The following is a 23717-nucleotide window of genomic DNA, read 5'->3' as shown; positions in this document are numbered from 1 at the left end:
TGTGGCTGTTCGTCATCCGTTCCCCGCACAATCACTGAGAAGTAGGAGATGGGGCCGACATTGGACGGCAAGACTTGTTGCTTGAGGAGAGCATTCACCAGAAGACTCTTGCCATGGCTCACATGCCCAACGAGGACAATTCGCAATGCCTGGTCAAGGCGCCCAATAGCTTCCTGATTACGCGAGTGCAGCTTTTGCACGATGAGTAACGATGCCGACCGCTGTGCTCGCTGACCACTCATTGATGCCCGGGTTGGCCGCGGTGGTGTGTCAGATCCCACCGGGGCATCATCAGAACGACCTGCACTGGCGGCGGTGTCAGTATGTCCTGTTCCGTACGGACCTTGGTTGAACGCATGCAGCGCCTCTGTAGAGATAGGACGCATGTCCGCATCCGTATCCGCTTGCTCTGATGATTCACACGATGCAGCAGTGCTCGTGTTGCCTGCAAGCAGGTTGACGACCGTTTGCAAGAGTTGACTTTGCCGATGTAGGCTTTCCAGCAGACGGTTTTTCACATACTTGTAGTGTAGCATGTCCAGTCTTCTCTGATCCCCGGCTGGCACACCAGAGTCGTCCAGTCCAGCGCACAGACTGATTGCCCGACTGCACAGCAGTATTTTGAATAGAAAAATGGCCCGTGTACCAGACGTCCCTCGACCCTGTGGCAAACGACGTGGCCGTGTGTTGCAGTCTTTTCTGCTCATGTCCCACACACAATCAGACTGTACGCTTCTCTCCTGTCTGATGCAGTAAGCATGATACTGAATGTTCGCCTTATGGGTGGGGGTCGGCTTCATGCTCCGAGCCTCTGGTTGCAGATCCCTCGACATCAGAATTCAGAAACGGCCATCACGTGAATCATCATTGATTTATCAGCTTGCCATTGACATGATTGAGGTGTACAGACCTCTGGTCCAGGTTACTATTTTAAGCTGTCTCGATCCAACACATGCAACATCTTGCCTGTGGAAGTGACGCTAACGCCTCCTAACTGAAAGCAAGCGAATTAGCACGGCTTCGAGTACTGGAAAGATGTTATCGAGCCACACTCAGTTTGTAACATTGGAGCAGCGTGATACCCCCACTATCTTCAGCTTGTACATATCCGAAAGACTCAAAGTCCAAGAATGAGAGATTGAGATCATACAGAATGACGAAGAGATCATACTGGTGTAGCGGTACAGCGGTACCGTACCGAATGAGGAAGAGATTTGAGGAACACCTTCACGAAAAAGTAACTATCTTTATATAGTTGGTCGAAGTAATCATTCATGGTATTTAGCCGCTCACTACACGAGTGGAATGGCACGTGACGTGAACAGTTCAAACACTGACGTGACTGTATTCAATCATGTAGATCGCGACACTACAACTACCACATTGTAGACTCTACTACTAGACGTAACGCTAAGTAATTGTAGACGTCAGTCACCATGGTCACGTAGTCATGTGGAGTCATTTTCTGCTCCATTTCCTAGCTGATTATCGTGTGCATATGCGCATGTGCATGACATTGTGCTATCTCCCTAGAAATGGTATCCATTCCGCATTCTAAGTACACGTGCATGTACTCTAATAATTATTATGCATTCTGTTGTACCAGGGGTTATGTACTCTTGGTTGTACTAATAGAAAACTTGGAACAGGAATAATAACAGCAGCACTTCTCCAGCCAGTGAACGTTGTTCCACCTTGAAAAATGTACTTTGTATTTAGCCATTTTTCACACACACACAGTTGAGCACAGGCAGGCATTCCGTGATTCCCGAAAACCCGACGCGTTCAACGCATCACGGAATAACATCCTCAGTACTTGAAACTTGACAAGTGTCATACATGAACCACTACATGATTGTTAAAACTCAGAAGTAGAGATACCCACATACGGATGCGTTTAAGGCTGCCTGATTAGAACACCAGATACCGGGCTATGTACAAGTTGTACTTGCCAGCATCAGGGAGTCGTCGGCATCGACGTTTCCGCCCGGACTGCACTCTTGTCTCCAGTTTGGAATCCAGCAGAACTAAACCAGCCAGTTCTCACGGTAGATTCAGGTGTTTCACATTTGATGATTCAGCCGACAACGAGCAGAACAATCGGTGAGAATGCATGCTTGGCCAGGCATCGGCCTTCAGGAGTGAGAAGAAAGCCTACTTGTAAAACACAATACGCATCACTTTGCGATTTCCAGCGGTGTCAAGACAAGACACAAGCATGCATACCCAAGCAAGGCTGCTGGGCAAGTGTGACAGGACAAAACAAAGACGAGGAAAATAAATTGTAGCAGATGAGAAGCAGGTAAAACTTTTAAAAACTACATCCAAAATATAAATGTGACAGAGAGCAGAGAAGTCCAACTGCAGTAGTTATGCTACTCTGAGCCATGTGACATACGTACACACAGGACAAGGAGGCCATGGGCATGGTTATCGTGGCCATATCTACACGGCATAGAATCAATGCTGATTGTGGGACTACAAAAACAATAAGGGAAAGAACCAGCGCCCGCACTTGATCTTCGGATGTGCAAGCTAACTAACGACGAGATAAAAACAGTAATATGAACACACAGACGACACCTAGCTACGGTGTAGGTTCGGACTAACACACAGGGTGTAGACATGGTACAGGTGACAAGTATATACGACCTAGCAGGTAAACAGAGAAACAGGGTTTACATCAAGGTTAACGTCGTACGTTTACTACGGCAGCGCAGGGCAGGGCAAGTCTACATCTGGTACTCCACATACAGAGAGAAACAGTACACGATCTCCAGCAAGAGAATGCCTGCAATTCAAGCAGTAACAGTGACAGACACTGGTGCACCATCACTGTGTTACCGGAAAGCAAATCACAGCCATGCCCATAGTGTATCAACAGACTACCCGTACTCGGGGACAAAAGCGGCGGCACACGATTTGTTTGATCTTGTACAGACTTACATTATAGGCCAGTGGCAAGCTGCACCAATTACTCCCTAGGATTACCAGCCTGCACACCGGTATAATTTAGAACAAGACAGTGTGCATGAGTAAGGCCAATGGTACACTGAGCACAGAGTATCACACCTTTTCAGCATCAACTCACAGAACTCAACTAGCTGAACTCATCATCATCGCCACTACCTGCATCAATGGCATCATTGCCGTCATCATCATCGACAGGATCAATAAACCGAGCCATTCTATCTAAACGGGCAGAGAGCATATCACGCCATTCCTCATTAGGCTCTTCGGGAATGTGAGCGGATCCAGACTGCCTCCGAGCTGCAGACTGCTTTGCTCTTTCCATACGCAGTCGCTGGTGACTGGAAGAGATGATTGGCTCTCCCGCTGCATCTCGCTCAACTCTACGTAGACAGCTCAGTCGTTGTTGGATATCACTGCTGGATATGCTGCCACTTGGTGGGCTGATCGTAGCACTGGCTTCCGGTCTCTCCACGCGTCGTAACTGCTTGAGACCTTCGGCTATAGCTCCAGTTGATATTGTCTTCCCCGAAGCATCACCACCACCAGTACCAGTAGCAGTTGGCTTGGCTGCATCACGACTCACCGAAGGCCTAAGTGCAGCCATCGGATCGGACGACAGCATGCCGGACAGCGCAGATTGACTGGATGCTGTTGCGCCAGATGCAGTGCTTGATGCTGCTGGTGCTGCTGGTATAGATGGCGGCGGTGGTGGTGGCGGCGGCGGTGGAGGAGGTGGTGCTGCTGCTGCTTGTACTGTCTGAGCAGCAGGCGAAGCAGCAACTGCATCGTTGCCAGTAGATACAGAAGCTGCATTACTAGATTTGTCAGTTTTTGACGACGTCGATGCTTTCTTAGCAGGTGACTTCCCCGCAGAAGAGCTTTTCTTTGCACTTGCGGACTTGAGTTGTGATGTTCTCTTTCCAGCTGCTGCTGTCCGCGATGCGGCCTGTTGTTGAACAAGGGCAGCCTTCGGTGCTCCCACGCGCAATGATGACATACTAGATGCCAGGATAGACGATGTTGACGGGTTCGCAGTCTTTTGGCGTGGAGGTTTGGAGTTTCTCAGTGACGGTGGTTGATAACGTGGTGGCAGCACCTCTGGCGGTTTGTAATTTTTCTGCAAGATTACATAGACATACCAAGCGGAGATGGCGCAAAAAAATCAAAGATCATAAACAACTTCTTCCGAGCCAGGAAGCTAGAAAGGAGATTGATTCTGCAAATACAATGTCTGGGTTTTCTGGAGGCATATCCGCTTCAGTTGATTGATTGGAAAAAGAAGAAGAAAAGAATTCACCAAAGCTCACATACTGGCGCATGGCCACACTATCCCTACTGTTCCCGAAGTAAAAAATAAAAATAAAAAATACTTACAGTCCGGTATTCCTTCACTCTGCCCAATGCCTTGCGATGTGATTTGCGCCGCTCCTCCTCAAGATGTTTGGCTTCGAACTCCCGTACTTCCTGAATCTGCACACCATGCACAGCCATCCCTCAAGCACAGCTCTTATTCCTTCTGTCCGGTCGCTTATTTCTGATTCAAGTTACTAAACCACTAATATGCAGGACTTGACTTGAAAGCAATTTTCTATGCTCAAAATAGTCACAAGTGAGATGATATCCCCACAACCGTCCACCTGTATTACTATTTGTTGATTCGACTAATTAATAGGGATGACCCAGATGATGCGACCCTAAAAAAGGCATAGGAAATCTTGGGACAAAATGAAGAAGGGGGTGGGTAGGAATTGACGCTCACTCCTGATCAGAACAGATTTCAAACTCAGGCTTTCATGGCCTAGAAAACTGGGAGGTGCCTCACAAAATAATTGAAGTGGCTAAATCCTGTATGCTCGTATAGAAAATTGAAAGAGTGAATGAAACACTCCTTTACAAAGACCTAGTTGGACCAAACCAAAGGTCAGATGTTGGTCAAACTTTGCGGACATCATCTTTGATGATCATGGAAACCATAATACTGTTTGGTTCGCTTCGGGAAAACATAATCAGAATTCAAAATGGGGGGGGGGGGGGAATCCTATTTACAGGATTTGACAGACAAAGAGACTCTGATTGTACAAGTACTTTCAATAGTACTTCAAGTACGTGTATTTGAAATACCTCAAGGTGTGTAAAACAACACGACTTGTGAAGTGAGGTGACCAACAGTTCACACATACCTTAGACACAGCTGTCTGCGCAACAGTGCTCTTCTCATGTGAGAACAGATCCAACTTCAATTCTTTGGCATTCTTTTCACAGATTTTCTACACACCGAGAAACAGCGGGCAGATGAACAAAACACAAGCTGCTCAAAAAAAGCATACACTCCACGACAGACCAATGCCACGTGCAGGTAAAAGCCCACACTCCACGACAGACTAATGCCACGTGCAGGTAAAAGCCCACACTCCACGACAGACTAATGCAACGTGCAGGTAAAAGCCCTGAAGTTGAAGTACAGATACTCCACAGAAGACAACATAATTATAGTAAAGTACATGTACGGCGAAATGTTATCAATTCGCGCCAGGGAAGGACAAATGTGCGCACAATAGCACAGGCCTTGCAATGCACCGACAGCCATGGAAAACATGTATACAACGGCAAAAGCTGTTGCGCTTAGAAGCAACAGTACAAACCACTGCCCTGCCCAAACAAAACAGGTTTGGACAAAGCACTCTGGTTCCTTCTGTGAATACTCACAGTGTTTTTTACACCTTTGCACATTTTTCACTCCGGTTAACAACCATTTCAACGTGATTCCGTAGGTGGGACTTCAAACAGCAATACAATCTGCAGTGTGTGACCCCACAGCCTACAGCAATAGGCGCGGGTACTTTTTGCTACGATACACCTGTGCTTGGTCTCATCAACTCGCCACCAGCAAACCGTGCAACAGTAAAATAGTCCCTTTGGGCAGAGATCCAAGAAAAAGTGTGGATACGTGAAAGCAGGTGGATAAGGGATATGCATTGCAATACATGTACATGTACGCACATAATATTGACGTGCCAGCACTAATCTGAAGACATTTAGTGCAGCACATACTGTAAGGGCTGCCACTGCTGCAATCAACAGACCAAGTGTTCATGAGCAGATATTTAATACTCGGATCAGCTAGAATGTACCGTACTGGCAATGACATCCTCCCGTGTCTCTGCTACAGTTTCACTGCAATAGAATTGCTCAAAGTTCTTTCATGCACTCTCTGGCACCTTAGACTCCTGCAAGCGAATCAAGCCAAGTGAGCTGGGAACAAGCCTGGGAAGGATTCGTTCAATGGAGCGGTTCTTCTCTCCCCCCCCCACGTGCACACACATACACATCCAGTGGCGCATGACCGCATTGTGTTTACTCCCCACTCCTCACTACAGCACACTAGAAAGTTAGTTATAAAAGAAATGCAAGGGGTAATGCAGCTTGTGAAAACTTTCTTACCTTCTCAACACGCCGTCTAGATTTTCTGGTTGACAGGCTCGCTTCTTGCGCAAGAAGTTGCTGCTTGCGCCTGGAATCGGAAGGTGGCAGGTCTTCAAGCCAGAACTTGATCTGCTTGCCTTTCTCATCCAGTAATGCCATGTGCGTTTCTAGAAGGTTGAGGTGGAGTTCGTAAAACAGCTTTTCCTGCTTGTGCACGGTTTCTTGATCTTCTTCCACGCTTCCGGTTAGCGAGGCAATATCCAAGAGAACTTGCTCCTTCTGCACCTGCAGCTGCCTACAGTGAACTCTCAGCAGGTCCACCGAGCACGTCACAAACTTGCGCTCTAACAAGTGTAGCCGTGCCGCCATGCCGATACCACACCACTCCTTCTCTCGCGCAACTGAACGGCACATCTCGTCTTTATCGGCCAGCATCAGTTTGATACTCTTCTCCGTGCGGCTAGCTATGGACTGATACAACGTGGACTCCAGCTGTAAAAGTGCGACACGCGACTCAATCATATCTTGAGTAAGAGAATCTTCTTCGTGTGCCGCTTCTGCTCTGGCAGCTAGAGGCAAATCGTCGTCCAAGCTTCGTTGCAATGCTTGATCTCGACCGAAACTCGCCATCTCCTGCAAGGTGGAGAACGGACGGCAGCTGAACTTGAAAAGCTTGCGTTCGGATCGCTCCGCGTCAGCAATGGCCTTGTCCTCAAAACTATGCCACATTGCAAGGTTGTCGATATCCGTGACTTGAGCATGAAGTTCGTATACACCTTCCAGAGCTTCAAGGTCTTGCCTTTCGGCCTCAACCAAGCGTTTTCGCTTCAGTTCTCCCACCTCCTCCATATACTCATTGGCGGAATCATCTTCTGTTGCAAAGAAGATCTCTTTCAGCACGGATACACCACAGAACCGGATCACATGAGCAAAATACTTCTCCAGCTCAATGTAAATGTCGCTGTCAACTTGAATAGAAGCGAAGTAGCTCCAAAATCCAGCCGGTTCCCTTGGCAGTCGTGGTAGTATGCATTCTACAGGCGGGTAAAGGGTGGAAAGGGCTGAATGTCTCTCTTCCAGTTGACAGAAAGTACAGACTTCGTTGAGATATTCTGAATCATCACTGACATCAGCAGAGGCAGTGTCCACAGTACTGGCTTCACTTGCTGCTTGGCTCTGTAGCTCCTCGTCTGAGTCATCCCCATCATAGGCTGAATTCACAAATTGCAATACGACTTGCGACAAGGTAGGGCCTTGGCTGACAGAAACACGCCATTCGGACCCTTGTTGTTCTGCTTGGCCATCCGCACCATCGCTCATTGCGTCAGGTTTCATGGCAAAGGCATCTGTTTTGATGGCAAGCCAATCGTCCACCAGCTCATCACAACTTGAATCTGTACGAACCTGGTCCTTTTCAACCACCTCCATATCCACCACACTACGCAAACTCCTCTTTATTTGCTCAGAAGACAACCACGGGTAAGACCAAGAGTCTAACCGGCCACAACAGACATTAGATTTCACTCCCTTCGTTCTTCCTCCTCGGACTAATAAACCCCTTAATTTGTCAGCAGGATAGCCAGTCCACCCAGGCTGCTCAAGAAACTTGGATAGAACTACAACACACTTGACTCACAGCCTCGGAAGTGATCTAGTTACACATCGATACAGAAGCGTCATGAGGAAGAAAGTTTGTGCTGTATTTCGTTGAAAGACAAGAAGAAAGGCATGCCAATAGTTTTGGATTTCTGGATAGTTACAATGATTCATCCCGCTCGTCATGACGTCAAGTATGACATAACACAGCGTGACGTAAAATGTACAACAAAAACATGCATGAATTCATGAACATGGTACTGTATACCGGTATACATGTACTAGTACTGCAACTATGGTGACCGCTGGCAGTCTATCGACTGTAAGTGTATGTGTGGCTGTAACCGGTCTGCCAGTGTAGAACTATTATCAAGAGCTAAGTACAATTCGTGTAATTACTAGTCTAGTCTTGCTGTTATGTACGAGCTCTACCCAGTCATGGACTCAAGCCAAGAACCTAGGAAGTTCGGGGCGGGGGGGGGGGGGGGGGGGGAGGGCATGCGGGAGGAGTTACCAGTGGGCCCGGCTTTCACATCTCAGTGTACTCTAGGTTCTTGTAGATAACTGTACTTTTAAAAACAACAATCATGTAGGTTCAGTCAGTGTAGATCCACAGTACTACCAAGAAAGCATTTCAATTAATGTTGCCGGGGCAGCGACAGCAATGATTTGCGCACTCTTGGGAGTTTAAAACTCCCAAGAGTGCACAATCAGTGCTGTCCCAACAAAATTTCAAGTAACAGTTGACGTTCTTTTTTTATGATGCAATGAGCAAACGTTTTAAATCACTCGTGCGAGGAGCCGCGATTACATCATAAAAGTGACGTCAACTTGAAATTCTGTCAGGACAGCAGGTATGCAGGAGTTGCACACACTTGAGTCTTGCGGGTTATGTACACTACCTTAGACTACTAGTAGAAGTATTCAGTTTTATGGTGGTGACGGGGTATATTCTTAACAGCAGCCTGTGAAGGGTAGGCCGGTGTTCGTCCTCCGATCTCAGAACCTGGACAGCCCAGAGTGACAGTGAGGTGAAATGCAGCACAAGCGATATTGACTAGCCTTGTCTAGACTTGACGTTTCCAACATCCAACACGTGTTTTTGATCATCGGGCCGTTTGCAGGGTTTCACCGCTCTCAATCAGGAAGGGCCACGTCACACCACTACGAATCATGAGGTGGCAACCAGGGAGTCATACCCAATTTCTGGGGTACGACTCCCTGGTGCTAACACATGCACACATTGATTGCTCAGCGTGTGATCAATTGCTGGTGGTACCAGATGCTGTGCAACCAAGCCCCTGATCTGTGGACACTGGGCCGCACACTCGGATACAAGGGGACATGGCTGGTGTACACGTATTCATGAGATCTGATTTCATTGAGCAGCATGCACTGCACATACGTATTATACATGTACTTGAAGTACGTTCTTAGTAGTTAATACCGATGACCTTGAATGCGACCATGGGGGGGGGGGGGGGGGGGGGGCAGCGACTACAATGCCGGTACATACAGAAGCCTTGCTTGGTAGTTTAACAACAACAACAACAACAACAATCAACAACAATCAACGACAATTACAACAACAACTATTACAACAACATCAACGTCCATCAACACCCAGACCACAACACCAACGTGCAGACGGGGTGTTCCGACGTGGTGAAGGCCTACCCATGGCCTCGTCGGGACATCACCAACCTCGTCGGCAGCGAGCACCTTCTCACAACAGTCGTCATGGTGATGACTATGACTGTTACAGCTGACGAGCTGAGAGAAGGACGCCATGGGCAGAAGTTGAAAAAAGACAAGAAAAAAAGAAAAAGAACAAAAGAACAAAAGAAAAAAGAAATATAAATTACAAATAATTTAATTACAGAGGAAGACAAGAAAATAACATCACAAATCCTTTCCAGACGTGATCCCTGCAGCGGCAGCAACGTGAACAATACTACGGCGGCAACACGACGACTTCTACAACACAAAAAACGAAAATTATAAAAATCCTACCAACCCGTAGAGTAACGAGGGTCCGAACCTGGGTTTTCCCAATACGGTTCAAATGGTCGCAAGACCGGGACTCTGCCAACCGGGTTATGGTTGTAGTCAGGAGCACTACGCGTCCTCGCCTTGTAACATGCTGTCAAAATCGAAAAACATGTTAAGGTGGCAGTCTGGGTTCGCGGCCCGACCGCATGAACACAGCCGTAACTTCCATAATAATTGATGAATTTTGCTCAAATCTTGACCACATACCCAGTGTATTTCACTAAGTCCAATGAAGTATAAATCAAGCTCACACATGGGAATCCGCAGACACAATAGTCAAATCTGCGATTATGCCGTACCACCAATACCTTAGACGCAATATGCAAACGCAGAAAGAAGCTGGGTAGAAACTGAGTGCTCCACAGGATTTCCTTCACATATACCTAGGTGCTAAGTGGAGCGGAATTTTGAAATCATATTCAGAACAAAGTACTCAAGCTGTCAAACAAAAATCATGCAATCGCGCAAAATTTAGGTCCTCGATCAGTAGCACTTTACTCAAAGCTACTAGACAAATATAAAAATCCATGACACTTAGCACCTTGATAAATGCTCACAGTTTCCAAAAATGTATGGTTTATGGGGTCTGTGACTTACAGGTTCTTCGCTACGCTGTCTAAGAGGTACGGGACTCAGTGGAAAATGGAGAAAAAAAGTGCTCTGTGCAAGTACAGATGGAGGTATGTCTGTCCAACTAGAACTTACTAGAACTTAGTCGAAGCCACCAGCTTCATATGTCAAACCTTCTTCCTCTTGCTGCTCATCCTGGATGCCTTTCCTGATCCTCCTTCGCTTCTTTCGTGACCTCTTCCCTTCTTCTGACTTCTTTCTGGCAGCATGTGCCTGTCTCTCACGGTCTAGCAGCTTGATGAGACGTGTCGTATGGTGTCCAGTAGGGAGGCCCATCTCGTCCAGAACGCGTTTCACTGCCACACCTCCATCATTGAACCAGGCCACGGCCAGGTAGACGCACATCTGGACAGTGGGAGCGGATGCAAAGCCTGTCTTTGGACACAACTGCCACACGAGTCCATTGAACGCTTCGTTGCGATTCTGCGTAGCACCCTTCTGGCAGCGCTCGAGCAAACTCCGGTCGGACAACCGAATGTAGACCGGCTTCAGTTCCTTCCATACTGCCTCTGGCAGGATATTGTGGTGGGCGTAGACATCACCACCTGCCTGTTGCTGCTGCCATCTACACCAGCTGTTAATTCCAGGCGGACAATACTGGTGCTGAGGTTTACTGTCGCTGGATGCACGATGCATGAGGGATGCCCATATGGCCCTGGCCATGGCTTGCAAGTCTTCGCTGTTGTTCCGCACAGCCATGCCATAGTAGGCTTGCAGCTTGTCGATCATGGCATCCGTGAGGCGACCACGTCCGCCTATAGTGCGCCCATCAGCAAGCTTCTTGCCCGCAAGGTTTTTCTTCAGCTTTCTTAGGCTGGTACCGATGCGTTTTTGAACGTGGCCGACACATTCCTCCTTGACTACAGGCACCTCGGGCCCATACGGACAAGCGTCACGCACAGCCTTAAAACTCTTGGTATCTCCATCACCAATGTAGGTGGTGTACCTCAGCTTGCGGCTCTCAAAGGACCTGGCCCACAGAGTCTTGGCGGCTGCACTCTCCATGGCAGGAGCTGATACAGTGGTGTTGACTGAGCAATCGTGTTCGGCAATCTGTCGATCATAGTCATCTTTGGTTAGCTCTCCCTTCTCTTTTCTAGACGCCAAGTGCGTGCACTTGTGGCAAAACTTTGAAAGCACTTCGCAGTCCACCACTTTGCCGACATCATATGCAATTATAGTGAAGGCTCCGAAGAGCGATGCGAATCCTCGGCGCATCCAGGTACCGTCATAGGAAGCAGCGATATCGCTACCCCCATCTGCTGCGGACACTGCTTTCTCAGCTGCCTCAGTCATGCTACGCTCAGCGACGCTCTTGGACGCGGAATGCAGGCCTTTAGCATGGCTGTAAAATGTCGACCGACTCATAGGTGATGGCATATTCAGTGCACCCGCCAGCTTTACCATTGATTGACGTCCACGGCCAATCAGTCGCATTCCGAATACTGCTCGTCTGTTCACCTCCCAGACCCGATTGAACTTCTTGGACATAAATTCGCTTGCTATGTCGCCGCAGTTAACACAGGAAAGCTCCAGGCATGATGCAAGGCCTCCCCGTTGCGATTCGCTGATCGTGACTGCGCCATTACAGCCACTGCAACAAACTGCAGCTGACAAAAGCTGCTGAAGGCACTCGAGATCAATCAGGCGAAATCCATGCGCCCCTTCCTCACACTCTTCATCCAAGTCACTGTCGGAGGAACTGCTGTCGACTTCACCGCCACTTCCATCACTATCGCTGTTTGAAGACGTGGCTTCAGCTGACACTTCAAGGTCGTCATCAGACAGTGGCAAGTCAGGAATTTGTTTTGCAGGCGAAATTTCACCAGAGGGAGCCTTCGGCGCCTGAGACACTCCATAGAACGTTCTTTTCCTTTTCTTAGATCGTCCGGGCTTTCCCTTGGCTCTAGACTTCCCCATAGTAGCCAACGAAGGGGTTAGCTCCAAGAAACAATTACTCCAAAACAATTACTCCAAAAGTAACTAGTTTCAACAGCAGAGCGATCAGCTGAGATCATGAGAGTCGAAATTTGAATTTTTTTGAATTTGCGCATGCGCAAAAGTTATCTTGGTTGCCATGGTGACAAACATCGTGCGCGGCTGTCAGTCTGCAGCGCAGAGGAGTACCAGGAGTCGCTCCAGAAAATTTTAATGAAATCGCTCAAAGATTGACGGTAAAAATCGGAATAGTGTGCAAACCTAAATTTTGTAGAAATTTGCTGATATTTCAGTATTTCAAAAACAATTGTGCAGACTTTGCGCGGCTATATCTCCGGAAGGAAGCACCCGATTACGCTCAAATTTTCAGGATAAACCCTTTGGACCATACACAAGACGCTGCCAGTCAAAAAATACAGAAAATCGAAACTTTGTTTTTTGACCCTCTGAACCCAGACTGCCACCTTAAATGCCGGTACATGTACGTAGATTTTTACTGAGAATTTACAGCCAACAGTTTTTGCTCATTCCTTAGTTTTTACTTTTTAGATGGGCTCCTAAGAAGTTCAAAAGGCAACTCTACTAGTATGCATACCAGATTGCAAGCATTTTTGGAGGCAATACATGATAATATAATTCGTCGGCGAGATTTACTAATGTTACTAAGGCACCGGTACCGTCCACAGATATCAATATTCTTTAGAGAAGTTACTGGTTCGTTACGGGGGGGGGGGGGGGGGGTGCTGTCTTTGCGAAAAAATAGATACGTGCGGGGCACGGTGCAAGCATGCAGCTGATGCCTCAGCAACACAAAGTGGAAGTCAACCTCATGAACACAGTCACGGAAAGGTTTTGTGACCGTGGATTTGCAAACCCGCTTTATGTAGGCGTACAATGAATGTGGAGTTACTGTTGGTCACGCTTCAAGAGGGCATCGGTAATTAAGGATGGCCCCAGGGAGACTTTAAAAAAAAGGATATAATACTCGAAATTCTTTCTATTTATAAAATATTCTATTCGCCTCTATTTAACCCTTTTTAGAACGAGGTCTGTCTCGTTGTCCAGGAAACGACCAATCAGCGACATTCCCGCCAAGGGCCTTATCAGAGTTTAAAGCCCGCTCAATCGTTATTTTACTACTCTTGATGACGCGTCGAGGGCCTTGGATTAGTTTAAAGCCCGCTGAATAATACTCTAAACTGGTGCGTACAACTCCCTGTATGCATTAATAGTACGGTGCAGATAATGAACTCTGCATAACGTGTACGGTGTACTACTAAAAGCTACGCAATTCAGAAGTGTGTACGGCTTTTGCCTCCCGTATTCTTTCATCTGTACGAATTTTCTTTGTCAACAGCTTGCGGAAACCTATAAAAAGCGAGGATCAAAGTCATTAGAGCTATCGACAAGGGGCTCTCAAAGCCCCTAAATAGCTCCACAAGCTACATACATGTATATGAATAAGAATGAAGCTCGCAATAAGAGCCCAGCATTTCATTTGCTTCCATTCTACTTTTAGTAGTCGTAAGTGGTGCTGAGTTACCATAACTTACCAGAAGAAAATATTCTTTCATACCACACCAAGTCTCTCTGCACACAAACCACAAAACTACCCCATATATTGGTACACAAGCATAATGGAAGTGAGATAATACATGTAACCTCGTTCTAAAATAGTTAGTGCATGGCAGGGAGGGTCTTATGGCTTGTTTGTGCCCTTCAGGTTAGCCCTCGGGCCTACGGCCCTCAGGCTAACCTTTCGGGCACTAACAAGCCATAAGGCCCTCCCTGCCATGCACTAACCTATAAATAGACCAATTAAATTAGTGTGCAAAATGCGGCGTTCAATTGACTGCTGTAACTCAAGAACAGTTATGATACAAGTTGTATGCAGATCGGTTTAGGTGGACAAAGCTTTCATATAAAAAAGACCAGACCAAATTCGGATCAATAAAAGTTGCCAACGTGAAGTGTTGAAAAATGTTTGACTTCCATTGAGAGCGAATGCACTGTTGAGTTTGCCATGTTCAGTGAGATTTTTCGCGACCTTTTTTTACTTGTGAGGTGCATAGATGTTATGCTCATTCGATCCGCATGCATCACAGCCGAGGATTTATCGAAAAAAATCGAAAAACGATGAAGATCGCCCGCTGAAATCCCCGCTTGAAGTTTCGATCATATATGATCGAAAGTCGTGCGATTGTCCATAAAGGGCTAAAATATCCGCTGATCTGTACTTGTAGTAATGGTACACGCTGCACAAGTACGGTACTAAAATAGCAATATCCACTCCACAGTGTACCAGTGTGTGTGTGTGTCCTTGAGCTGTTATAGTAGTGTCTGCCTTTGCCACGTTGACGCCGGCCATCCTGCTTGCACTGAATGACCGGCCGTGCCCGTCAGCCTTGTCCATTGCTAACGCAAGACCATGCCTGTAGTAGTGATTGTCTTTCTAGATCTAAACAACATCGTCATCTTGCTGGACTGTTGCCGCACCGACATCGGACTTGCTCAGCTCACTGACAGACTCTCGCTGCACCTACAACAAAGGAAAAGCAGCAGCAGCAGCAGCAGCAGCGGCAGCAGCAGCAGTGGCAGCAGCAGCAGTGGCAGCAGCAGCAGTGGCAGCAGCAGTGGCAGCAGCAGCAGTGGCAGCAGCAGCAGCAGTGACAGCAGTGGCAGCAGCAGTGACATCAGCAGTGACAGCAGCAGCAGCAGCAGCGGCAGCAGCAGTGACAGCAGCGGCAGCAGCAGTGGCAGCAGTGACAGCAGTGACAGCAGCAGTGGCAGCAGCAGCGGCAGCAGCAGTGGCAGCAGTGGCAGCAGCAGTGGCAGCAGTGACAGCAGCAGCAGCAGCAGCAGTGACAGCAGCAGCAGCAGCGGCAGCAGCAGTGACAGCAGTGACAGCAGCAGCAGCAGCGGCAGCAGCAGTGACAGCAGTGACAGCAGCAGCAGCAGCAGCAGCGGCAGCAGCAGTGACAGCAGTGACAGCAGCAGCAGCAGTGGCAGCAGCAGTGACAGCAGTGACAGCAGCAGCAGCAGCAGCGGCAGCAGCAGTGACAGAAGTGACAGCAGCAGCAGCGGCAGCAGCAGTGACAGCAGCAGCAGCAGCAGCAGCAGCAGCAGCAGCAGCAGTGGCAGTCACAGTAAAGTAACTACAGTACCATTTTTCCAGAGAGCTAGCCGCACCGGAGTCTAAGCCGCACCGGAGTCTAAGCCGCACCGGAGTCTAAGCCACACCGGAGTCTAAGCGGCACCGGAGTCTAAGCCGCACCGGAGTCTAAGCCGCACCGGAGTCTAAGCCGCACCGGAGTCTAAGCCGCACCGGAGTCTAAGCCGCACCGGAGTCTAAGCCGCACTTTTGCAGAGCGATCTCTTGGAACCTACCCGCGGCCCACCGGTAGAATGGCATGCAAGCTATCATTAACATTGAGGCCTCTTATTGAAGTATAGTGGTGGCAACTGGCAAGGTCAGTTCAACTTGGAGACAGCAAGATGACTAAGACACAAAATGCCCTTTACATGTTCTACGTCTAGGAGTCTGGAGATATTCAATATCGCTGTAGTGTTCAGACAGTCCGCAATTTTTGCTCTTGTATACCAACTTCCAGGCTTGTAAACCAACTTTCAGGCTTGTAAACCAACGCCTGTGAACGGTGTATTCTGTGCATCAGCACAGTCGTTCTCTGAAGCCCTCGCGGCTTCAGGAAGTCATTATCCGCATCCAGGATGCAGCATGATAGTGGATCATTGTGTGAACCTTGCCTAACACCAGTATTCTAAGAAGGCTACAACGTACCCGGCAACCAAACACCCACTAGTGAACTGGTTTAACAATGAGCGCGTTAAAAAGTACTTGGCTCCCATCTACTTGTATATTCAAAAAGCCATTTCAGAGAAAGAAGTTTCAACAGTGCTACAAATATAACAATTCATGCCAACATAATGACTAGTATCTCCTGTTCCCGTCATTGCATGCCCACAAACAGACTGAAACCAATCGTTCAAGTTCTCCGATAACTACTTCAGTCCAGATGGTGAGCCAATTAAATTATGGTGAAAAAAGGATGTCTCAATAGTACTGTACTCCTTGTCAGTTCTGTGCCATTTTGTCGCACTCGCTGACTGTATAAGATCTGACTACGTTGTTGGACAGTTAGTCATAACTCGTTACATTTTGTCCTTCTTCGTTTTCACCATAACTACTTCAGTAACGATGTTCCGACGTAAAACAGTTGTAGATCTTACTGGAGTGTGCCGGTCCAGCTTGTCCGAGAAAGGGTACGCCAAAAACACCGTGAAGCAGCAGAGAGGCAGCATTTCAAAGATGAGCGCAAAGCCCAGATAGTCTGTGGAGACAAGGAGAGAAAGTGGAGAGTGTATTGAGCGTGTCACTTTGGCACACTTGTGTTAATCTGTACACTTGGATACAGATAGTAAATGCATATTGAGACATAAGTAGAAGCTGGTAGTAGTGCTGTTCGGATCAGATACTTGATATCCTACTTCAGTAGTTGATACGATAATTCGTCAACAGCTGCTATGACTGGACTACAGAGATTGCACGTATCCCGATTAGGCGGGAGATTTCCCCTCTTTTTTTTAATGATTTCGAAGCCCCGTACAATGTTGAAAATTTCCTTTCGTTGCGCTGATTTGATCCCAGATTGGCTTCTTATGCATGCACAACAGTGCGCTCGTTGTCATACCCGACTCTTCTTTCATGCGTGGTTAAACTCCAAGAAAATGCAATGACTCGTAAGCGCAATCTGCAGTACAGTAGTAACAGCAGTTAGCATAGTATGATCTTCCCGTATGCATTTTGTCCAAGAAAGCCGCCAAAACTTCAAGCATGAACGCTGTCCTAGTTTATATGGCATCTTTCTATTTACCAATCAGTTTTGAACGTCTACAACCTCCCTGCTGACAACCAACTTGGAGAGCGATCTCCCTGCAAACAAAATGTTGAATTGGGAATGTCTGTGCAACCCACAGTCATTCTTACATGCTCTGATAGACCAATACGGCATTGCAGTAAGGAGGATAGAGAAATGATCCCACACACCGAAAAAGAGTACACAGTGTGACTGTACAGTTCGGAGATGCCGGCGCCAGAGCCAGTACACACACACACACACACACACACACACACACACACACACACACACACACACACACACACACACACACACACACACACACACACACACACACACACACACACACACACACACACACAGGACATGGCTGAGTCACCACCAAGGGAGCAAATGCTACTCATGCGTTCCCTGAGAGCACTAACTAAAGGGGCACTGGCAGGGATTTTGAAAATATGAAAATCGCTAGACCAAGTCCATTGTTCTTCGGCAGAACCACCTGCACTTGAATCGCTTTCACACTGCGATAGTTATAGTGGATCCCAGGGAAAACATGCCATGCTTAGCCCACGACACCGCACGGAAACACTCCAGTCTATAAATGCTGGGTCACTGTCACTGGGAACACAGATGACACTTACATGATGATTGTGCCGCCTTGCTGAAGTGCATATTGCACTTAATCACATCAGCACGAGCCAGAATTCCAAAGAGAAGCGACTGAAGGTTGAGCATCAGCATTGCAGTTTTCAGCACCAGGAACTTGCGACCGACATAGTAGTTCGTGAGAATCGGTTCCACCATTAATCTGATAAGAGTCACGCAGTAGAAGGCTAACAGCATGCTAGCCACTTGCAAGCATTTGAGATAAATGTAGGCATCATACTTGCTGACATAGCCTTCAATGTAGTTGCCTGAAGAACACACACACACAGACAGACGGATGGGGAGAACGGAGGGGGGGGGGGGGAGGAGAAGGAGGGGAGGAGGGTGAGACCTGGGTTAGTCACTGATCATTATTACCGCAGTATGTTGCGCACTCAAGACCCATTGCATGGCTGTGTCGACAGCAGCATACCTTGACTATATTATAGACTTGCTCATTCATACTCCTTCCTCTACTGTATGCACTACAGTATTTCCCCGAATATAAATTGCACCTTTTTACACCTAACTTCAGGGCCAACAAATGGGGTGAGACTTACAATCGAGCATGACTTATTACTGAAATGAATAACGATATGACATGGATCCGGAAATGGGGGTTCGACTTACAATCGAGTGTGACTTACAAACGGGGAAATACGGTATCTTTCCACAGGATGCATGCTTTCAGACGAGTACCCGCCACATATACGCTCTTAGTACCGACCTCAGAGTTCACATTGCTCGCTTTAGCAGCAGACTGTGGCTAACACACATCTGATCCACTCACCATTGTCGTACAGGACAGCTGCCAGGAATGAAATGAGTGGTTGTAGAATGCAGTACTGGTAGATGCAGTATGCCAGTACAATCAGATGGGAGCTACAAGAACAAAAACAGCGGCACGGCAACAACAAAAACAATCATGGGCCAGCACCATGGCATTGATAGCAACAATGCCGGGCCGCACAATGGCAACAGCCGACACTGGTGATAACAACGACGACAACGAAGGCAACAAGAACAATGGCAACCGCACCAGCAAAGTACAACAGATTAGAACAGATAGATGTTGTTCCTTAGTTCAGAATAGGCAACAGTAATATTATTAGTGGTAGCATGCAGCACTTGCCTTTTAAAAGCTGGGCGTGCGCAACACGGTGCACAGCAGATGCCAAAGCCTGGCACAGCACGGCCCAGTTCCATTCGCGTACCGCTCAGCTTTTTAACAAGTTGATCGCGATGGCCCAAGAGCCTCACCATGATGCTAAGAAAGCGAGCGATGCAGAAGGAAAAATACCTGCAAGGCAGCGGCAATACAAACAAAGGAGCAAGTAGAATGTGGAAACGCATGCGTTACTTCAACTACATACATTCCCACTGCACACAACACTGAGAGCATCATGCAGCTGTAGCACGCCTGACAGACGAATGACCTAATCGGCAATGCAATCTAAGTGTTGCTTCTGATGCTATTCCTGGCCAGACCTAGAGTACTGTAGAGTCACTGAAGCCATAATAACTTGTTAGTAATAAACGAGAATTGCCACAAATGAAAATATTCACTAACATGCATGGGACTGATCAGTTTTCACCAACGTGCCAACGACACACGCTGCTTCTGCAACACATTCCACTGTGCACCTTTACCGTTGAAAATACACTGCCAGTGTAGGAAACCCCACTGCTAAACTGTACCTTGACATGCATGGACACAGTGATATTGATACACGCAAAAGATCATCTGTATATTTTGCACTTACACATTCTGCACAAGGCCAACGAGAACTAAAGAGCGTGGTACGATTACTCCACACAGGCTGGAAATGGAAATGACCTGCATGTATAGGGCATAGAAATCAACAACGGTCCCAGGCACAACAGAATGACGACGGCATAGAAATCACTGGTAGCACTAGTTGCCACTACCTCGTGACAAACACACTCATCAGAAGGATGCTTATTAACAGGATCTAATGTGTAGCTAAACAGTAACGTCGGGTGGCAAAGAATGGTCCAGGCGTTTCAGGCCGATGATATTGTGATCATTATTATTATTAAGGGTTTGAAACTTCAGTCTCTTTGTTTTTGCTCTATGCATTTTACATTCACATAGCACAGTCATCTGCACTGTAGTTATGTGTGTGTATGTATGGTGTGTGTATGTGTGTATGTGTATGTATGTATGTATGTATGTATGTGTGTATGTTATGTGTGTGTGTATGTATGTGTATGTGTATATGTGTGTGTGCAGTTTTACGCAACAAGAAAACACTACTGTTCTAAAAATGCTAGCTTCCAGCGTGGCATGTTCTTGTAATTGTGTTGATGATTTCTCGCCTGGATGTTCCCGTGCAACATGTTCTTCGGCACCTGGTATTACTAGTACCAATAGTACACTACCGTGGACATTCTACATTGCTGCGCCTGCCTGTGGGTTGAAAGATTCGAATCAGTGGTCGAACGAGTGTGCCCAGTCCACACGTAATTGTTTGATGTGCTGCACCGAGTATCATAATTATTTGAGTATATTCAACTACCGTAAAGTCTTGTATAAAAGCCGCACTTGAATAGAAGCCGCCCTCGAATAGAAGCCGCAATTTTGGGCCCATCAAATCACACATAAGCCTGGTTTTAGTGTTGACATACATAGAAATACCTGTCTCATATAGAAGCCTGCAAAATTTCACCAAGAAAGTCATAGAAGCCGCGGCTTTTATACAAGACTTTACGGTATATTGTCTACTAAAGATGTACTATTTTAGTCACGAAAACCCAGAATTTATATCATGGAATGCACCTTTACAGGGTTCTAGCCAGGTCTAAATAGTAGGGGGGGGGGGGGGGGGGGCAGGGGAAACAGTTACTCTGTAACCCATTTTTTCATTTTCCAAAAGTGTCTTTCCGTGCGAAAGTAATGCAACGTACGGGAGCAAACCCCCGACTTCACCCCAGACAAATGTGCCTTCCGACAGATGCCGATATGAGTGCATGGCCATGCTGCCGGAACAGTGTACGCAATCTAAATACATTATAAAATACATCATGCCCACTGATAGAATAGGTGCATTGACATGGGCAGAGAAGTAGGGCGTCGCACCTACCATTGGCAATGCCACCAGCACTAGGTTTGTTTTGAACAATGATGGATCATCGTAGGGCGGTCTGTCTCGGTTGACCCTGACTAGATACAGGACTAAGTTGATAAGCGCGCTAGCGATGGCAAAGGCGTACAGTACACGTGTGCCAGTATCAAGGTCATCTGCACGGCACAGGACACGAAATGCATAGCAAATTTGGAAGAAAAAAAGTAATTGGTGTGATTATCATCATGGTGATTGAGCCATGTTGTTCATCATCACCAGCCTCACTGAAACCCTTACCCCGGTCTGCAGAATAGATGTGGAATAGCTGTGCTAGCCAGCAAATACTTCTATGATAAAGTAAAGTCACGCGTAGGTTCCAGTATTGGTAGTAAGTTACTAGTACCCCCCCCCCCCCACACACACACACACGGTCCAGTAAGGCAGTAACCCCCCCCCCCCCCCCCCCCCACACGGTCCAGTAAGGCAGTAACCCCCCCCCCCCCCCCCCCCACACGGTCCAGTAAGGCAGTAACCCACCCCCCCCCCCCCCCCACACGGTCCAGTAAGGCAGTAACCCACACATAGCCCGGTATAGTAACCCACACCTATGACATAGGGCCCAGTGACCTACACATAGGGCCCAGTAACCTCAGGATACACACAGGGTCCAGTAACCCACACATAGGGTTCAATAACCCACCCATTGGGCCCAGCAACCCACACATGCACGTACATGTATATGTAGGGTCCAGTAAGTTAACCCACATGTAGGGTCGAGTCATCCACCCATAGGGTCCAAATAACCCACACATAGGGTCTAATGACCTATACATAGGGTCCAGTAACCTACACATACATGTACATTTACAACGTAGGGTTCAATAACCCACACATGGGGTGCGGTAACCCACAGATAGGATCTAATAACCCACACATAGGGTCCGGTAACCCACACATACAAAACGTGTAGGGCCCAGTAACCCACACATACATGAACAATCATGTACATCATACATGCCAACCTGGAGGCTTGAGTTCCCTAGACACGGAGGCTGAATTCCCTTGATTTTGACCGTTTTCCCTGGACGCCTATTTTTTTAGCGCATCCATCATTAGCAGATGTATTTTTTCATGACTGCTGCTCAAGCAAAAGGGATGCCATTGCATTGAGCTGTAACTGCACAAGTAAACTTGTTGTTGACTGCCGTTATACCGACGATCCATGGCAGTTCCACATGGGTTTTTCACTTTTTTGTCTACTACGTGCTGTGTGTACTTTCAACGGATCTAAAAGTTCGAGGAAACACTGAAAAAGCATCAAAAAAGGAGAACTTCGATTTCAAAAGCTCCATCTCAATCCCTGGGCTTTCGCCGGACATCCCTGGACCCGGGACAAACACCCTATTCCCTGGACTGTCCCAGGAAACCCTGGACGGTTGGAATGTATGGTGTGCGTGTGTGTGTGTGTGTGTGCGACCTATCCCGTCATCGCCCCTACTGTTCCGAACCTGCTCAACCCCCTTGGTGTCTGCATAGCCAGAATATGGCAGCGCGTCCAAGGTCCAAGGTGTGTGTGCGTCTGTGTGTGTGTGGGGGGGGGGGGGGTGCGTGCATGCGCGTGCAATTGCGGCGACATGTCTATGAGCACTAGACTGGCTTACCCGTGAAGATTTGGCTGACATAGGGCACTAGTGTATCATCCACACAGCCAGCTAGCTGTGTGGTATTCAGCAGTCCATCATCAGTGCTGTTACTCATCATGCTAGCACACCAATAAAGCTTACAACTACAGATTTGTTGATTCACAAATCAGTCTTCAATTGGCTGCTTGTAGGCCAAGCCTTTCAGCCCTGTATCTGGAGGGCAGAGTGGATCACAGGAATGAGGGTGCCTACAGACAGTGCACAGGAATGAGTCCGTCTATTGCTGCACGACAGCCGACTATCCGTACAGAACTGAAGGACACAAGTAAAAATGACTATTAATAGTATTATCTCCTTGAAGGTACCCAGCCTGCATGCACTGCTAGCGACCATCGGCGTCACTTGATCACATCAATAATCCCTTTGGTATGATAAGTATGGCTATTCGCCTAAACAGTTGCCTAAAGTCAGGAAAAGAATATTTCGGCTCTCATTCAGCCCTCGAGGTGACCACTTGAAACAGAGGAAGGATCGTACAGGATCGCAGCGCAGGCGTTCATATCGATAGTTGCCTATGTAATTGTTGACTTGTGCTTGTAGATCGGTGTTTTTTTGGCAAGGCGGACTCATGAGACATGGCGACTTCGACAAAATCATGTTGGTGTTGTGCACGTGCATAATTATGGAATCCGCAAGGGTGCACGAGACCTAGGCTAGAGGCTAGTAGATCTACTACGTAGATCTACTAGCAAGGGTTTTGACTTGACTGTTGCATGTAACGTAACTCGTTGTCACTGTCAGTGTTGATCAACGACTGCCCGTCCCGGAGTCCGCGACTCCGCGCCGAGTGAATG

At 47.5% G+C, this 23717-nt stretch overlaps 3 protein-coding genes across 3 annotated transcripts in view; all 3 read right to left on the bottom strand.

Annotated features, from left to right (window-relative positions):
• The window catches only part of LOC135826524 (mitofusin-2-like), a 6703-nt gene extending 5466 nt beyond the window's left edge, over positions 1-1237 (bottom strand). The window contains exon 1 of the mRNA XM_065339135.1: positions 1-1237. This exon is cut by the window's left edge and continues 74 nt beyond it. Coding sequence (XP_065195207.1) covers positions 1-833 — 833 coding nt within the window. The 5' untranslated portion in view covers positions 834-1237.
• Positions 1238-2017: 780 nt separating this feature from the next.
• Positions 2018-8156, bottom strand: LOC135826514 (junction-mediating and -regulatory protein-like). The gene is made up of 4 exons (XM_065339125.1): positions 6415-8156; positions 5154-5240; positions 4348-4443; positions 2018-4090 (listed from the first exon to the last, which is right to left on the bottom strand). The coding sequence occupies exons 1-4, from the start codon at positions 7822-7824 to the stop codon at positions 3101-3103; spliced, it is 2583 nt and encodes an 860-aa protein (XP_065195197.1). The 5' UTR covers positions 7825-8156; the 3' UTR covers positions 2018-3100.
• A 6299-nt stretch (positions 8157-14455) lies between these two features.
• LOC135826582 (organic solute transporter subunit alpha-like) lies at positions 14456-23443 on the bottom strand. Its single transcript, XM_065339189.1, has 8 exons — positions 22882-23443; positions 21239-21396; positions 19898-19971; positions 19267-19434; positions 18925-19016; positions 18131-18403; positions 16861-16961; positions 14456-15151 (listed from the first exon to the last, which is right to left on the bottom strand). The coding sequence occupies exons 1-8, from the start codon at positions 22979-22981 to the stop codon at positions 15071-15073; spliced, it is 1047 nt and encodes a 348-aa protein (XP_065195261.1). The 5' UTR covers positions 22982-23443; the 3' UTR covers positions 14456-15070.
• Positions 23444-23717: the final 274 nt, after the last annotated feature.

The sequence above is a fragment of the Sycon ciliatum genome, chromosome 1 (genome assembly GCF_964019385.1).
Source record: "Sycon ciliatum chromosome 1, ocSycCili1.1, whole genome shotgun sequence".
In the NCBI taxonomy this organism is placed as follows: Eukaryota; Metazoa; Porifera; class Calcarea; order Leucosolenida; family Sycettidae; genus Sycon; species Sycon ciliatum.
This window is presented reverse-complemented; position numbering and strand designations above follow the sequence as displayed.

Coding starts and splice junctions, on each gene's coding strand:
- LOC135826514 (XM_065339125.1), bottom strand. CDS start 7,824: ATGGAGGTGGTTGAAAAGGACCAGGTTCGTACAGATTCAAGTTGTGAT. Junction 5,241..6,414: donor CTAGACGGCGTGTTGAGAAG/GTAAGAAAGTTT, acceptor CTCGGTGTGTAG/AAAATCTGTGAAAAGAATGC. Junction 4,444..5,153: donor CGCAGACAGCTGTGTCTAAG/GTATGTGTGAAC, acceptor CATGGTGTGCAG/ATTCAGGAAGTACGGGAGTT.
- LOC135826582 (XM_065339189.1), bottom strand. CDS start 22,981: ATGATGAGTAACAGCACTGATGATGGACTGCTGAATACCACACAGCTA. Junction 18,404..18,924: donor AGCTGTCCTGTACGACAATG/GTGAGTGGATCA, acceptor TGTGTTCTTCAG/GCAACTACATTGAAGGCTAT. Junction 16,962..18,130: donor CAAGGCGGCACAATCATCAT/GTAAGTGTCATC, acceptor TTGTCTCCACAG/ACTATCTGGGCTTTGCGCTC.